General features: G+C 40.2%; 1 protein-coding gene across 1 annotated transcript in view; it reads right to left on the bottom strand.

Moving 5' to 3' along the window:
* MYO10 (myosin X) overlaps positions 1-17,794 on the bottom strand; it is a 259,996-nt gene that overhangs the window by 93,403 nt on the left and 148,799 nt on the right. Inside the window, exons 9-17 of the mRNA XM_070774825.1 lie at positions 17,111-17,214; positions 7,735-7,864; positions 6,155-6,273; positions 4,370-4,516; positions 4,118-4,218; positions 3,940-4,006; positions 3,328-3,420; positions 2,838-2,906; positions 1,793-1,875 (exon numbers count right to left, since the gene is read on the bottom strand). Coding sequence (XP_070630926.1) covers positions 1,793-1,875; positions 2,838-2,906; positions 3,328-3,420; positions 3,940-4,006; positions 4,118-4,218; positions 4,370-4,516; positions 6,155-6,273; positions 7,735-7,864; positions 17,111-17,214 — 913 coding nt within the window. The remainder of the gene's footprint in view (positions 1-1,792; positions 1,876-2,837; positions 2,907-3,327; positions 3,421-3,939; positions 4,007-4,117; positions 4,219-4,369; positions 4,517-6,154; positions 6,274-7,734; positions 7,865-17,110; positions 17,215-17,794) is intronic.

Raw genomic sequence — 17,794 nt, 5'->3', positions numbered from 1 at the left:
ATCCTCTGCCGTCCCCTTCCCCTCCTGCCCTCAGGCTCAGCAGTTGCGGTTCGTTGGCTCTAGAGCATGCAAGCTTGAGTAGTTGTGGTGTGCTGGTCCAGCAGTTGTGGCTCGAGGGTTCTAGCGCAGGGCTCAATTGCTCCAAGGCAGGTGGAATCTTTCCAGACCAGGGACTGAACCCGTGTCCCCAGCACTGGCAGGCGGATTCTTATCCACTGCACCACTAAGGAAATCCTCAGGACCTTTTTGATCTTCTTTGAATGGAAGATGTTCTGGGCTATAAAAACCATGGGTCAGGGGTGTAGGGGGTAATGTCTTTGCTAGAACCAGGAGAAAGAGTCTGGCTTTCGCACCCCATCAAGGAGACAATGCCAGTGCTTCCCTCATCACTTCTCATTCTGTTCAACTCTCTCACTTTCGTCCTAAGGTGATGTTTCGTTTATTCTCGCTCTTTGAAGTTCTCTGTACTTTGAGCGCTTTGGAGAAAAGCTTTGGGTGCCATTAAAATGTCCCACTGGACAAAGAAATAGCAACCCATGGACAGAGGAGCCTGGTGGGCTACAGTCCATGGGGTCACAAAGAGTTGGATGTGACTGAAGAGACGGAGTGCAAAATGTCACAGATGCCAAAGGCAAAAGAGAGAAGAGAGGCAAAGACACCAAGCCCCTCCATCTGCAGAGAGAAACCTGGGCTAAAACAACACTCTTGCCTTTAATTCCACTTAATGTTATGATAGCGGCAACCAGTGGAAGGCCATCTTGCTGGGCTCCAAGCCTCGGCCCTGCTCATAACAAAATGTTCATTTAACCTCAAGACCCCGCTTTTACTTAAATGGATTGATTTAAATTTCCTTTGAGAGAGAGGTAATCTGCTATGGTTAAAACATCACCATTTTTACAGGTCTGAAAATGCACCTAAAATTAAAATAGCCGACAAGGTTGTAATTAGGGAATCTTCATAGAGGAGGGTTAAGACACATTGAAAGATCACCCACTTCCACCCTGGGCTTCTAAGCTGACACTTAAGATGGGTTCTCTTCACCCCGGTTCACAGCTATTTAAGCGACAGGGTAGCCACCTGGGACTTTCATTTCTAAAAGTATTACAGCTTTTTACTGATTGTGCTACTTTCCTTCCTAGGATATTGAAAATTTGTGTTAGAGATTCACACTGGATCTAAGACACATATTGATGACTTTAAGGGCTGTTTTCCCCTCTTTCTCTCTCACAAAGCCTCCTAAAAGCAGGAAGCCTCCTGGTTTAATATATACAAACAAATGAATTCATCATCAAAACTTTTCAGCATATTTTCCTTAATTACTGATTTAATGGTGTGAATTTACAATTCATGAATGAATAAACGAATGGGTAATTTTAGCTGAATACTTGTTTATTTCTCTTGATAACCTTTACACTAACTAGAGACAGAAGGTCCTACAAGACCTGAAGAAACTAGGTCATGCTGGTTAAAATCTTAGATTCTTGAACCAAGCAGAACAGATCAAATCTAGTTGAAGAATCCTGGGCAAGTCACTTCACCACACCAGGCTTAATCTCCTTACCTGCATAACAGGATGAATAAAAGTATCTAATCTATGGGTCTGGTGTTCCAATGCCACTTCATTAAATGGTAGCCACTACCACTAAGGCCATTTATATATCACTTTATTAATCAAATATTGCCCAGGGAAGAACACACTACATCAAGTTGCCCCCATATTAAATTTTTCTGTGTGAATTAAAAGCATCTGCACAGACAGCACTCTGACAGCTCAGGAAAGAGACCAACGCACCGGCTTTCTCTCAGAAGGTTGAGAAGATCGTCCCTGAAGGTATCCCTGTTCTTCTCCAAGATGCCCCGCACGTCATACTGAACCTGGTTTGCAAAAACAAGTGAGAAAAGGAAGAACTGATCAAAAGAATCATTTCAGGTCCTAAGCATCCCCTTTAAAAGCTGGAACCATCGTTCAATCTACTTATGATTGGCTTCTGAAATTACAAATGGGCAAATATCAGCCGGGATCTTGATTGAGAAGTTACCTGCCTAAGGGTGTGGGGAACCCGCCTACACTGTTGGTTGCATTGGTTCAGCCACTATAGAAAACAGTATGGAGGTTCCTCAAAAAAATGAAAAACAGAGTTGCCATATGGTCAAGTAATCCCATTCCTGAGCATCTATCCGGATAAAACTAATTTAAAAAGACACAGGCACCCCTATGTTAGCAGCAGCACTATTTACAATAGTTGAGACATGGGAACAACCTAAACGCCCAGCAACAGATGAATGGATAAAGATGTATGTAGTACATGTATATACAGGGGTATACTACTCAGCCACAAAAAGAACAAAATGCCATTTGCAGCAACATGCATGGACCCAGAGATCACCATTCTAAGTGAAGTCAGTCAGGAAGACAAGTATCACGGTATCACTTACATGTGGGATCAAAACACGACACAAGTAGAGATCACCATTCTAAGTGAAGTCAGTCAGGAAGACAAGTATCACGGTATCACTTACATGTGGGATCAAAACATGACACAAGTGACCTTATCTAAGAAGCAGAAACAGACTCACGGCGAGAACATACCCGCGGCTGCCACAGGGGAGAGGGGTGCGGGAGTCTGGGGTCAGCAGAGGACAACCGCTACGTACTGAACGGATAATCAGGGTCCTACTGTACAGGGCAGGGAACTATACTCAATATCCTGGGACAAACCATAATGGGAAAAGAATATATGTGTGTGTGTGACGGCATCACTTGGCTGTACAGCAGAAATTAACACCACATTGTAAATCAAGCACACTTCGATCATACAAATTCAAACAGGAGTTACCTCTCCAGCATAGTGTTTCACTCCAAAATTGTTGACTGCAACTCTAGGCTTCACGTAAAAGTGGTTATTCTAAAATAAATAAATAAATAAATAAATGCCTAATTTCACTCACTGATTTCCTGACAGTATAACTACAACTGCCAGGGAAAACAATTTCAAAACCCACGACTTATAAGAGCTTTAGGCCACATCATGTGATGCACTTCATCGAAATCATGCAACTCTGGTCTGTGTCATTATGGTAGGTTAAAAAGGTTAAATTTTATACTCAAAGTAAACGTGGGCATGTTCTGACAAGTAGCCTCAAATCTATGCCTTTGGCTTTTATTTCTATTTAGTTCTGGCAGAGCAAAGCTTCCGTTTGAGAGGAAAAAAAAAATTCAATGTGAGAGGCACCGTGGGGCCAACAGCCCCTAAATCTGTCCTCCAGCATCTTAATCCACAGATGAGCTACCCAGACACAATGAGGAGTTGGCACGTGTGGACATACAGCATGCTGATTGTGCAACTTTTCCAATAAGGTGCTATCAGTGGCTTGAGGAAAATGGCTTTCTTCATTGATAAGGGCTAGGAGACCAAGTTTCTAGAAGAGAGGGGAAAAAAAGGTTAAATACGAATTACACATTTAATTTTTGCCTCTGTGTATTTTTACAGCTCCTTTCCTCTCTACTCTCTATCAAGTGGTAAAAAGGGCATAGTTTCTCAGATTGAAAAATTCAGAATGATACACTATAAAGAACCCCAAACTCATTCCATACTGCAAACACTGAACCCCCTGTAGTCTGGTGACCAGGATGTTTACAATTGGCCAATCCACTACTGGGATGGCAAAGTTTTTGATGCTGACTTAAAATCTCTGGGAAGCCAATCTGCTCACTGTTGACTCTTAAAATATCGACTTCAAAGAGACAATGGGCTTGAAGCAGCCAAGTCCTTAAACTCAACCTTGCACAGTTACATGTACGCTTCCAAACGGTCCATTGTGTTTTAAACAGTCACATCTTTCACGTGCGTGTTCCTACAAGCTCTTTTGTTCCCGTAAATATGAATCAGCCCAGCTGGACACCCTTGGGACTGCAACAATTCTTCACCAGTGCGTTACCTTCTCAATCAAGTCCAGGCATTCTCCATTGTCTATCCAGTCAATATCTTCCCACACTAAGCCTTCTCTGTGCAAAGATTAAAAAGGTCCAGGTTGTAGTAAAATATCACTTCAAAACTATCCAACGTAGGGACTCATTTTCTTAAACATTTTGAAACGCAATTCAGTGAGTGCTTACCTACTATATTCCAGTTGTTCTAAAGAAAAGATATGCTTGTTGAAATATTCCTGAAGTTTCTCGTTTGCATAGTTTATATTGAACTGCTCAAAGTGATTCACCTAAGGGGGGAAACAATCCAACAAGAGTCTTTAGCACTCTCGCTCTTACATAAAAAGGTAAAGAAAAGGCCAACAAAAATCTGCGAAGAAAACATAGCAGTGTTTGTTTCACGAGCTCTGCTTAGGAGGATCCCACTCATTGGTAGCACACCTCAAAGTTTTCAAATCCAAAGATGTCCAAGATGCCAATAGACTTGAAGTCATCTTTGCCTTTGATCCTGCTGTTGATCTTCTTGATCACCCACTCGAAGCAGCGTGCGTAAAGTGCCATGGCCAAGGAGTCCCTGCTGTCTGCCGCCTGAGGGGAGAGGAGACAGAGACGCGGTTTCCCTGATGACCGCAGGGAACCCGGATGGGCACCTCTGCCCGAGCTGCGCTCAGGAGCCACTCATTCTACATCCACGCAGGCTGTGTCCAGTGAATCAATACCACCCAGGAAAACACAGCTGTCTAAAGAAAGGGAAACCTGGAGCTTGCTTATTTGCAGCAAGATTCACCTTGAAGCATCAGGCTTTCAGATTCAGCTTTATGTACTGAGTTATAAGAAAGAATCGGAACCAATATATACAGCTCTAAATTTGATCAGGTTTATGCCAATAAGTGGGCTTTCCAGGTGGCTCAGTGGTAAAGAATCTGCCTGCCAATGCAGGAGACTAGGGTTTGATCCCTGGGTTGGGAAGAGCCCCTGGAGAAGGAAATGGCAACCCACTCCAATGTTCTTGCCTGGAGAATCCCATGGACAGAAGAGCCTGGTAAGCTACAGTTCAGGGGGTTGCAAGAGAGTGGGAAACGACTTAGTGACTAAATAACAACAACGACGTGACATTAATTAAGACTTGACTTCACTCATTATCATCTTCTCATATTTTACTTAGTGTAATACAAGTTTTCTTCATGGTATGGTTAGCATTTGTACTTATCCAATCCAGAAACAGCTATTAGATGGGCTAGTGCATGTAACTGGCTCAAGGCAGTTGCAGAGACAAAAATAAATCATACAACATACTGTTGCTTTGCTTTCATTATTAATAATAATAATTAATTATAATAAAACTAACACCAATTAATAATAATAATTATTACAGCTGTTTATTTAACTCTTACTCTGCACCAGTCACTAAGTGTTCAGTTCAGTAGCTCAGCTCTGCCCATATCTTTGTGACCACATGGACCACAGCACGCCAGGCTTCCCTGTCCATCACCAACTCCCGGAGCTTGATCAAACTCATGTCCACTGAGTCGGCAATGCCACTAAGTTTTTAGCATTTATATATTTTTTACTATCATCTTTATACATGGCAACCCACCCCAGCATACTTGTCTGGAGAATTCCATGGGCAGAGGAGCCTGGCGGGCTCCCGTCCTCGGGGTCACAAAGAGTCGGACACGACTGAATGACTACTTTCACATCCTTGTCTTGGGGCTTCTCTGGTGGCTCAAAAGCTAAAGAATCTGCCTGCACTTTGGGACACCCAGGTTTGATCTCTGGGTAGGGGGATCCTCTGGAGAAGGGAATGGCTACCCACTCCAGTATTCTTGCCTGGAGAATTCCATGCACAGAGGAGCTTGGTGGACTACAGTCCATAGGTCCAAGGAGTCGGACATGACTGAGCAACTAACACTTTATTTTCATCCTTGTCTTACAGAAGAGGAAACTGAGGCACAGTGAATAAATTCCCCAAGACCAGAATATAATAAGCTGAAGACTCAGGACTCAGACTCAGGAAATCTCCCCCAGTCCTCTTAAAGATTCTGCTACACTGTCTCTAAGATGGCCACTGAACCACTTTGCCTATCCCCTCAACGTGGACGTCTTATTTTGATCCTGAGCCAAAAGCATTCAAATGGATAATTACAGTTACTTATTCAAACCAAAGCCATGGATCTGCAGACCCAGAGGCATCTTTAGAAGTTGCTCTGAGGGCCACACACGTACCTGCTGAACGTTGAGAGGTGTAAGGATCTCCTCCCCCCGGAGGAACATGGACCTCTGGGTCAAGGCATCCGTGAGCTGTGCCGGGTCCAGCCCAAGTAACTCTGCAGACCTGCCCAAGGCTGGGGAGGAAGGACAAGGCGAAAATGGATGCACAACCCCAAGAAGGGACAGCCCATGCGACCCCAAATGGGTGCAAAGCCAGTGCCACAAAGCGACACAGTAAAGCAGAGGATATTCCTAAGCCCCTCGGGCAGGACCTAGAGGACACATGTTCTGCTGGCAGGCTTTTCACTCCCTCAATGTGTCTTAGGTTTACAGCAAATGACCTGGTACTTGGAACAAGTACGGTCCAGAGACCCCCGGCAGGCTCCCCAAGACCCTGTCAGAGGTTTGCAAGGTCCATGACTATTTCAGTAATAAGACTAGCTTTTTTTTTAGTGATAAACTCTGTTATTTGCTTTTTCACCCTCATTCCCTCACAAGTATACAGAAGAATATCCCAGAGGCTACATGACATGGGTAGCTCAAGAAGCTGAAGGCAGAAATAGAAGCCAGCTGTCCTTCATTACATCAGATATTTCAAACATTTACAAAATCATTAGACAATGTCAGTCATTACTGACTTGTTCTTTTTTGTTTTGGAAGATGGCCTTTCAAATAAAATACTATTTATTTTACTATATGCAAGGGGTTGGTTACGGTTATTTTAAAGTGAATCTATTGTTTTTAACTATCTCCGCTTTTATTTCTAAAGGGCTTCCCTGGTGACTCAGATGGTAAAGAATCAGCCTGCAATGCAGGAGACCTGGGTTTGATCCCTCAGTCAGGAAGACCCCCTGGAGAAGGGAATGGCAACCCACTCCAGTTTTAACTGCCTCTGTTTTCATTTCTAAAGCAGTAAACATCAACAGGTATGATCCATGGGAAGGAGAACTACAGGCCTCTAGCCCTGGGCAACTCAAGGGCCACTCTGAACTTACACTCATCCATTTCCCAGCCTCCATGCCCTCATCCACTGCAACCATCAGAAAAGTTTAAAGGATAAATCACTCCAGGAAAATGACAACTGACATTGTTACATGTATGTTAACTCACTTAGTCTTAAGACATCTCCACTGTGCACTTTACAGTGAGAAGTCATGAGTGTTGAAGGGATAAGTAACCCAAGGAAACAGCTTGGGGCAGAGCCGGGCTACGAACCAGTCATCCTGGCTTGAAAACTAACGATCTTAACCATTCCACTACGGCAGCCCTCAGTAGCCAGGAATTAACCACAACACTACACGCCTGACTCAAGACATTATTCCTGCATCAAATTCTTGTTGCCCCTATTTCCTCTTCTTGGGCTCATTTTCCTTCTTTCTTAGCAGAAAATGAGAACACAGCCACCATTCCACGCAGTAATCACTTGTTTGAGATGCTTTGACCCTTTATTAGCTGACCTTTCACATCAAACTTCTGTAGCACTTATTCTAGGGCTCAAAATATTTTTCTGTCAAAGGCGAGACAGGAAATATTTGAAATCTACATTTCTTATGAGGCAAAAGCCAAGGAAGTGAAGCAGGGAGAAGCAACCTTACCCGTTTTGAAGGAAACTTGCGCCCCACCAGCAGTGATAAATTCTATGTTCCCGAGATGTAATATACCAGCAAGCAACCTCAACACTTCCCGAACTTCTTCCTTGCTAAACTGCATGACCTCCATCGCCATCTGGAAGGAAACAAGGTTAGTTTTTCATGTTTTTTCATACTAAAAAAAAATGAAAATGGTCACTACTCAATAAAGTTACTAAGTACAAGGCAAGAAAGCAAGAAATATTGGGGTGGCCAAAAATTTCATTGGGGATTTTCCATTAGATACTGCAGGAAAAAAACGAACACATTTTTTGGTCAACCCATTTTATATGACAAACACTTTAAATGGGTATACATAAAAGAAAAGCAAGACATTAGGAAATAATTGTACAATACTTAAGAGATAACCCAATCAATAAGATAAAAAAAAATAAATATCTGCTTTACACACAAGACTCCTGTTTATGCCAGAAAAGAATTACTCCAGAGAGTCATAGTAATGATAGTGACAAAGAAATACTTCTTTGTGTGTGTATCAAAATGTAATGGAACATTTCTTATTTTCTTACACATAAAAAATAGGGGGCATGGGGTGGGGAGGGAGGTGGGAGGGGGGTTCAGGTTGGGGGAACACAACTGCACCCGTGGCTGATTCATGTCGATGTATGGCAAAAACCATCACAATATGATAAAGTAATTATCCTCCAATTAAAATTAATTAATTTTAAAAAAGAAAAGAAAATGTCAGGGGTGGGGGATACTTCATGAGACTCCTCCAATATAAATTTGGGGACTTGTCTTAACGGTTAAAAGAAGCAGGGACCTTGATAAGCAGAATGAAATTCTCCATCAGGGGTTCTACAGATAGAAGACACTTCTGCTCCTTTTGTAAAAGATGCTGATGGAAAAACTGAATGGATCTAGATTTGTCTTCCCTGACAGTCATCACACTGCTATGTTCCATTTCTCCAAAGGATTTTTAAGGTCTTATTTTGGCCTCTGGATACTAAATAGAAGTTAACACAATGCTGATTTGGAAAAAAAAAAAAAAGAACAAGCACCAACAGGGGGCTTTGTTCCCCAGAAAGTTTCTAAACTGAAGCCAAGCATCTTCTGAATCAGATCAAAGATTTGCTCATTATCTCTTAGGATTTAGGAGCCATATTCTTGTCAGGAAAAGAGCCAACTACCCTCTCCCACACCTACTCTACACATACGCACACGGATGCACGCACGCACACACACGTGCAGAACAGAGGGCGGAACTGCTGGCAATATGGATGAAAATAACCTACAAAGAGAACTCAGACCCGTGATCACTACAGTGACCACCGGAGCAGGAAGGCGGAAGCCACACAGCACTGTGATGCCACAGAAGCTGCAGGAGGAAGCGACTGGAGACTTTAAAATATGAAAAGTAATTTCTTTACGAGGAAAGGGAAAAAAAGCCAGAAACAAAGGGCAAAAACAATAAACAGGAAAACAAAATTAAAAGAAAAAACTGCATAAGGCAAGGAACCAACAGCTATATTAAGAGACACATGACGCAGTTAAATAAAATAGGCACCTTTTGTAAGAGGAAATGCAAATCCACAGAGAAATGTTTTCCTTCCTAGAAATCCAACACATGCATATTGAAGAAAATGAGATGACTTCTATTAAATTAACAAAAATTTTTCTGAATGAGAAAATGGGAGAAAGTGGGGTATTTATGCAGGGGTCACCGCTGGTAGCGTCAGTCAGTATAAAGATTACGGGTCAGCGTTGGGCTGGACCGCCTAGGTACATGACCTTAAAATGTTCAGAGAAGTTACACAAGTTCTTCAGGGTCACAAAACCAAGATTCAAAGTCAGGCCTGACGAACGCAAAGTCTAGGAACTTACTCTCCATTCGGTTGTATGCTTTTTTTTTCTTTTTACGTCCTTAAAAAGTCAGTTGCCTATGTAATCACCCTTAATTTCAGTGCTGGAATTTTTTTATTTTTAGCTACCATATGGGGCATGCGGGATCCTAGTTCCCTGAGCAGGGATCAAACCCATGCCCCCCTGCATTGGGAGTGCAGAATCTTATCCACTGTACCACCAGGAAGTTCTAATGCTGAAGATTTGTTTCAAAGAAAATCTCGACAGGAAAGAAAGCTTTGTAAACTTTCACTACAGCATTATCTTAACAACACTTTCGGAGAAAAAAAAAGTCCTAGCTTTTCTACAATCAGACAAGTCAAATATAGTAAGTAAACTTGTTATGGAACAGTATATAGTTTTTAAAGGAAATTATCAACATTACATATAAACATGATATTTATGATAGCTTTATGCAAAAAGTACTAAATTTGTGCAACTTTTTTAAAGAAAATCAGGCTGGGAAGATCTACAAAATTGAAAATACTTGCAATGTTACTGCTGGCAGGCTAATGGACATTATATTCACATCTTTTGATATTGTTGACATGTTTTTACTGTAACAACTGAGTCTATTAATGGGTGAATGGATAAATAAATTGCTGTCTCTTCAATGAATACTATCCATTGTAAAAATGTGAAACAATTCTGTTAGGTGCAGTTTGGGTGAGTGAAAGAAGCCAGAGAGAGGAGAAGAGATTTTGTATGATTTCATTTTCAGGAAACTCTAGAAAAGACACATTTTTCTAGGTTTCCTAGGGCTACGGAGTCTGGGATTGTCTAGGAAGGGGGACAAGAAATCTTTAGGGTGTAGAATTGTCCTTCAGTTTGATCGTGGTTGTGGGTACACGAGTACATAAATTCAAATTTCACTTTATATGCTTTATATGAGGGCATTTTATTATATGTACATTATAACTTAATAAAAGGGACTACCAAAAAATAAAAATAAAAAGACCATGAATTGTTTAACAGAGTATCATTTTATGGGTACAGACAAAAATTGATGCCAAGAATAAGAACTATTGGTCAAGTGCTCATCAATTTTTAAAAACCTATGGGAAAGTAATTATTCAAATTTACTCATTCTAAAAGCAAAGAAATATGGCTAAGAAATATAGAATATCTATTATGCTCAAGACTTTTAAAACAGTAGGAGTAGTAATGTTAGTTGTTCAGTCATGTCTGATGCTTTGAGACCCCACGGACTATAGCCTACCAGGCTTGTCTGTCCATGGAATTCTCCAGGCAAGAATACTGGAGCCAGTTGCCATTTCCTTCTCCAGGGGAGCCTCCCGATCCAGGGATCAAACTTGGATCTCCTGCATTGCAGGCAGATTCTTTACCATCACTGCCAGCAGGGAAGCTTTTCAAAACAGTGGTAAGGACCAATTTAGATGTTGGCAAAATAACTATAAAGCATCTATGCCACGTTAAAGTTAATAATTTTTTTTTATTAAAGTTTTCCTCATGTAGCACAGGACCTCTTCAACACTAATTTATAAAAATTTTCTAAGCTCATCTTAGGATGACCATAGAGATACAAGATTTCATTGTAACTCACCAGCCTGGACTTTATATAACACTAAAGAAATAAGATCTTCCATAGAGAACAGACTTGTCAAGGGGGAGAGGAGTCAAGAGAGGGCTGGATTGGGAGTTTGGGATTAGTGGATACAAAATATTACATACAGATTGGATAAACAAGGTCCTATTGTATAGTACAGGGAACTATCTTCAATATTCTAGAATAAGCCATAATGGAAAATATGAAAAAGAATCTGTACACATGCACACGTATATAACTGAATCACTTGGCTGTACAATAGAAACTAACACACTATAAATCAACTATACTTCAAGTTTTCAAAATCTCCTCTATACTTGCAAAAAAAAAGGAAGGTCTTCAAAAAATAAGTTCACAGTAGCAGAAAACTGCAAACTGTAAAATAAAAAATATCAAAAGATGCTCCATGAAAAAAATTCTTGGTTAAGTTCTGAAAATACATAGCTTACATATAGAGACATGAAAGCCAATGAGTAAAATGTGCCGTCTGTATGAACCAATTTGTGACTTCTTCACTCTCAAGTTTAACTCTAAGTGAATTAGGAGTGTGGTGACAAGTATCAATCATGTGCCATGGGGTAATGTAATGGCTGGAACCAATTAACACCAACCAGCACAGGCGTGGCCACTCACCCCTGCCAGCAAGTCTCCATTCACGGTCCTATTTACAGTCTTTTCAGTAGCAAGCTCCACCCCTTTGGCAAAAGTAGCCACTTTAAGACTTTTCTAAAATTTTTATTGAAGCACAGTTGATTTACAATGCTGTTAAGCCTCCTTATAATTATCTTTTCTCAACAACATGGCTCAAGACTTAAAAAAAAAAAAAACCCTGGGAAATTCTCAGTACAATTCAGAAGCATGAAACAGCAATTTAGCTATAAAACTGGCACAAAGTCATACAAAATGTTTTCAATAAAGTCTTTAATAAGCACATAAAAAAACAGGTGATTGTGAAAGTGTGGGGTGGGAGGGGAGTGATGACAAATACATAATACAATCCCAACCACTAAGGTCAGAAGGAAGCCAGGCTTTTCACAGTGGAAACAAACAGGGAAGAGGACTGAATTTCAGGTACAAAAGGTAAATCCACTCAGGGTCTCAGCTGTGAGGTGGGGGCACCATCTAAGGAAGCCAAGGGTCCTCAGGTGAATCGTGAATAAATGGACTGAATAAGATGGGGTGGGAGGGGAGGTGTTTGGGCACAATAAATCACGAGTGAAGGATCAATACTTTGAAGATTTATTACGTAATTTTATATTAGGCGAGATTATAGCATTGTATAATATAAAATTAGCTTCCACTCCCGAATTTTCCAACATTGAAAGAGACTGAAGTTTTCAAATGTGGCAAAATCGAGGTATAAAGTCAGTCTTTTATTTTAAAATTTCTACTGGGGCATAGTTGATTTACAATGTTGTCTTAAGTTTCAGCTGTACAGCACAGCAAATCAGTTATACATATACATAGATCTACTCTTTCCTGGATTCTTTTCCCATACAGACCCTTACCGAGTACTGAGTAGGGTTCTCTGTGCCATACAATAGGTCCTTATCACTTATCTATCTTATACCTAGTAGTGTATATGTGTCAATCCCAATCTTGCCATTCATCCCTCTCCCCGACCCCCCAGTGACAATAAATTTATTTTCTACAGTTGTAAGACTTTCTGTTTTATGGATAAGTTCATTTGCAACTTTTTTTTAGATTCCACAAATAAGTGATGTCATATGATATTTGTCTTCCTCTGTCTGACTTACTGCACTCAGTATGACAATCTCCAGGTCCATCCATGTTGATGCAAATGGCATTATTTCATTCTTTTTTTATGGCTGAGAGCCCTCTAAATCTTTATAAAGTCAGACTGATGAGGAGAGAACGTAGGGGTAGATGGGTTCACACTGTTAAAAACACGGGTACACCCAGTAAAACCTACATGGTCAGGAAACCCCAGTCCGGTAGATGGCTATGAACACCATTACCATGTAATATTTATGGAGTCAAAAGAATAAAGAGACTATCACTCAAAGACTCTTGTTATCCTCCTCACATTTCAACAGCCACCATTCTGGTAGGTCAAGTGCAGGCAATAAAAATAAATTAGTTGTTACTATTTTCTTGAAATAGTTTTTCATTCTGACTCAGCATTTTATAGTGCAACCTGGAAGACTACAAAGGAAAAAAAAAAAAAAAAAAGAGCTATGAAATTTAGTCTGTGTTCACTGTCTCTCCCCAGGAAAAACTGGATCCCCTAAGAATGGCTCAGGATCCTTTACAGGTACATTTATAGTAATGTCAGGTGGTATCAATGAAGAATTTTAAAAATACATAAATTCTCAATGAAATAAGCAAAATTCCTAAAAGGTCCTATTGCCAAAGTATGTTGACATTAAAGCTGATAAAAAGAATAATGATCTTTTTTCAGTAGCTGAAAATACCAAAGGTGACATTTTCATATGTAATTCACAGGAATAACTTCTCTCCGTTAACATTTTAACACATTCTGTAAACAAATGTTCTTGAGTCCCAATAGAATGTGGTCCCTTCCCTTTCTTCAATCCCGAAACCTCTGGGAAAAGGAGCTTTATGGAATTAAAAGTAGGAAGATACAAATTTCAATGGTACTTGATTTTGGAAGGAAATTGAGACAAAGCTATGGTTTTTCCAGTAATCATCTATGAATGTGAAAGTTGAACCATTAAGAAGGCTGAGTGCCAAAGAACTGATGCTTCCAAATTGTGCTGGAGAAGACTCCTGAGAGTCCCTTGGACCGAAAGCAGATCAAACCAGTCAATCGTAAAGGAAATCAATCCTGAATATTCATTGGAAAGACTGATGCTGAAGCTGAAACTCCAATCCTTTGCCTACCTGATGCAAAGAGCAACTCACTGGAAAAGAATCTGATGCTGGGCAAGATTGAGGGCAGGAGAAGGGGGCAACAGAGGATGAGATGGTTAGATAGCATCGCCAACTGAATGGACGTGAATTTGAGCAAACTCTGGGAGATAGTGAAGGACAGGGAAGCCTGGCGTCCTGCAGTCCAGGGGATCGCAAAGAGTCGGACATGACTTAGCAACCAAACAACAATAGCAGACAAATTACATGATAAAACAACAGCATAATCTGTTCCAGTCATCCTAATTTAACAGAATATAGCGATTATATAGATGGTTTGCTCACTACGGTCTCCTTGTTGCTAGAACAGTGCCTGCCTGGCACACAACAGATGCTTAAAAATGTTGAAGACGGAAAATCAACTTTATAACCAGAAGTGTTCAGGGTCTCTTTAACCATCTGTATCACTCTTGGTTATAGAGCGCTATGCAGGATAGAAAGATGGGTTGGCTGGTACTGATATAATACTTTATACTCCTATATTTTAGAAATCATGATGTGATAAAATGTTAGTCACTCAGTCGTGTCAACTCTGTGCAATCCCATGGACTGCACAGGCTCCTCTGACCATGGAATTCTCCAGGCAAGAATACTGGAGTAGGTTACCATTTCCTTCTCCAGGGGATCTTCCTGACCCAGGGATTAAACCTGGGTCTCCCACATTGTAGGTGGATTCTTTACTGACTGAGCCACCAGGGAAGACCTATGATTTGGTGATATAATCATATAATCATGAAAACTGACATATTCATTGTAAAAATATTCTAACAGAATCATAAAGAATAAAATAAAACCCTAGAATTCTGCTCTGAGATAACACTTTTGAATTATTTTAGCATATTTTCTGCATACATACTATACATACATGACATGTATAAGCTTACCTTTCAAATGAAAGATCATATCATGCTGTATTATGCTTTCCTCACTTATAGAATGAACAAGTTTTTCCTTAGTGTTAAACATACATGAACATGGCTTTGCGAGCTACAATGGATCTTAAAGATATAATAAATTATTAGAGCCATCCCCCAACTGATTATTTTTGTAGGTTTTGGAAGAGAGAATTTCACTTTTTTATAGTAAAGAATATTTTTTCCTCCTTTCTCAGAAGTAGCACATTATTATTATTTTTTTTTTTTCTGGCTGCATTGCTTCAATCTTCCTGAAGAAGGCTAAATGAGAGCAAAAATTACATGCTCCTGATTTCAGTGAATACCAGCTAAGTCTTCACTGACATTTCTGATGGGTCAACACTAAAAAGTAATTGCAAAGCAAATATTTAAGAATCTATAAATAGAATTCCTCTAAGTCTGTCGTGTACATTCATTATGTCAATTTCACGTCTAAACTTTTCTTTCCTTCTAGATGACATGTCCTTTCATCGCAGGACCAAATTTCAAATCCCCAAACCTATCATTTCAACTTAAAAATAAAAACTAGCAATCACTGAAAGAGGGCCAAGCTGCACAGCTTTCCTTGAAGCCTTCAGAAGCAGCACACAGTTTTGAATCAGAAAACGATGCCCCCAAAGGAAGCCATCAGACTACCTTCCCGGGGCACTCCCAGGACTAAGAAGGGCCTCGCTGCCCCCTGTACCCTGGCGGCCAGTGAGTTGCTCAGTGTGGGCCCGCAGTGACACTGTTGACTGGATAACAAGGAACCTCTCACTGCAAACATCCACTTTCTAGCACAAAGTGAATGGAGGAAGCTCGTGTAGTGAAAGAAGTCTCGGGCATCAAAAGAAAATTGAGAGAAAATTTTAAATAAATACTTAAACATTTCATAAAATTCAATTAGCAGGGCCAAATCCTGTACTGCCTTGGGTAGATACACGGCAATGGTGCTGTTAGCAGAGGTTTTTTGGTTAACAGGTTGAAGGAAGGAGAGATGACAGAGACATCTCTTTGCATTATACGTGGCAGAATGTGACATCTTTCAAAGGAAGGCTGAAGCAAAGGTGATCGTAATACTGTAAGCCTAGTCTGCTTTTATTTTCATTTCAGTTTAAGGGCGCATACATTAGACATCAGGAAATGACACGTGATATATATCCACTTAAAAATATACTTTGATTCCATTCCAGAAGGTATTCTCATGAACAGTCTAGAAGAGCAAACGGCGATACAGAACCGAGTTGTTGACAGCAACTAGGAAGACAAATCTAGGTGCACGGAAATCAGGGGCTACCTATCTGCCTCCTGGTTCGAGTCTAGGATTTGAAGTTAAGACTGTCTAGATACTGGTTCTGTTAGGTGCTGTATGTGGTTAGGCTAGTCACCAACCTCTCTGAGTCACAGAATATAGACAACCATATTTCTACCCTCACAGGGTTGTTAGAAGCAGAGGCATGGTTAAGTCCTCATAGTAAGCACTCAATCAGTGTTAGCTCCATTTATGAATGAATTCTATCTACAGACTCCAAATGCTGAAGGAGCAGAGGAACAGGCCACACTGATGAAATCTACCGGCCACACTCAACCATGCCCAGGCTTCCTAAATGCAGTCCTTGGGGTATTCAAGAACTGCAGGATACAGCAGGGGTCCACACCAAAGTGTCTTAAGATGACCACTGTTTGTGCAGTAAGAATCATTTACCAGAATCAGGCTATGAGAACAGGATGAGACCCAACAGTCACCTGGTCTAACCGTTGATAGACTTCTTTTGAACTGTGGAATCAATTACTCAGAACAATTTTTAACTGTAAGCCCTGAAACAGATGATCTGCTTACTCCAGTACCAAACCTGTGATTTTTCTTTTGTTTCATTTTTCTGAACGCTATTCCAAGCCAATCCCCATCGCTCCTGAATGCAGACATTCACCCATCTTCTAAGAGAGAGGATTCCCTTCCAGGACTTGGGATAAGAAGAAAGGACCTAGTCTCACAGAGCAGTACAAATGTGATTATTAAAAACTTTTTTGAAACAGAAAATGAACGTTGTCAATTTCATTCTTTTTTTTGCAGGGGTGGGGGTGGGGGCGGAGTCACCCTTATAAAGAAGATAGGCAAGTAACTTACAATTACTTCCCTAAAGGATTCCTGGTCACTGATTGTCCTGTCTGTCACACATCCAGACTGATTCAAGTAGTGGTAGTTTTCTGGCACAGATAAATAAAATTCTTCTACAGAAAGAAAAACAAAAACATAACATCAGTACTTGACTGGCCAGGATAAGACAGAACTCAGAAGAGTTTCTTTCCACTTTGCAACTTTATTTTTTAAAGTTTGGAAAATAATTCTATGCTTGTAATAGTTCACCAATAAGATTAAAATGTTCTCAGACTGTATGATTTCAATACCTTTAGACCATGAGATTTTTGTACCTTGTTTTATGTCCCTGGATGTGCTCTAGTGTCTCCTAGTTTATAGTCTATGGGAACTTGAATAGAATTTGTATCCTACTGTTGTGTGAAAATTGTACAAATCTTAATTATGTTGAATTGGTTCATGCTGCTTTTCAGGTCTACTATATCCTACTTTTCTGTATATTCATTCTATTAATTGCCGAGAGTTTGATACTGAAACTCCAACTAAAAATCATAATTTATCTACTTACATAATTGCAATATATACTGAAATTATATGTAACTTTGTTCTATATTTTCCAAGTCTCCCATAAATCTGTTATCATACTTTCATAATCTAACAAATAAAAAAGTAAAAAAAAAGATTAAAACATTCTCTCTTCATCATCATCTAGGG

Source organism: Bos indicus, chromosome 20 (assembly GCF_029378745.1).
Source record: "Bos indicus isolate NIAB-ARS_2022 breed Sahiwal x Tharparkar chromosome 20, NIAB-ARS_B.indTharparkar_mat_pri_1.0, whole genome shotgun sequence".
Lineage (NCBI taxonomy): Eukaryota > Metazoa > Chordata > Mammalia > Artiodactyla > Bovidae > Bos > Bos indicus.
The sequence above is the reverse complement of the archived record's forward strand: the minus strand, read 5'-3'. Positions and strand labels throughout refer to the sequence as shown.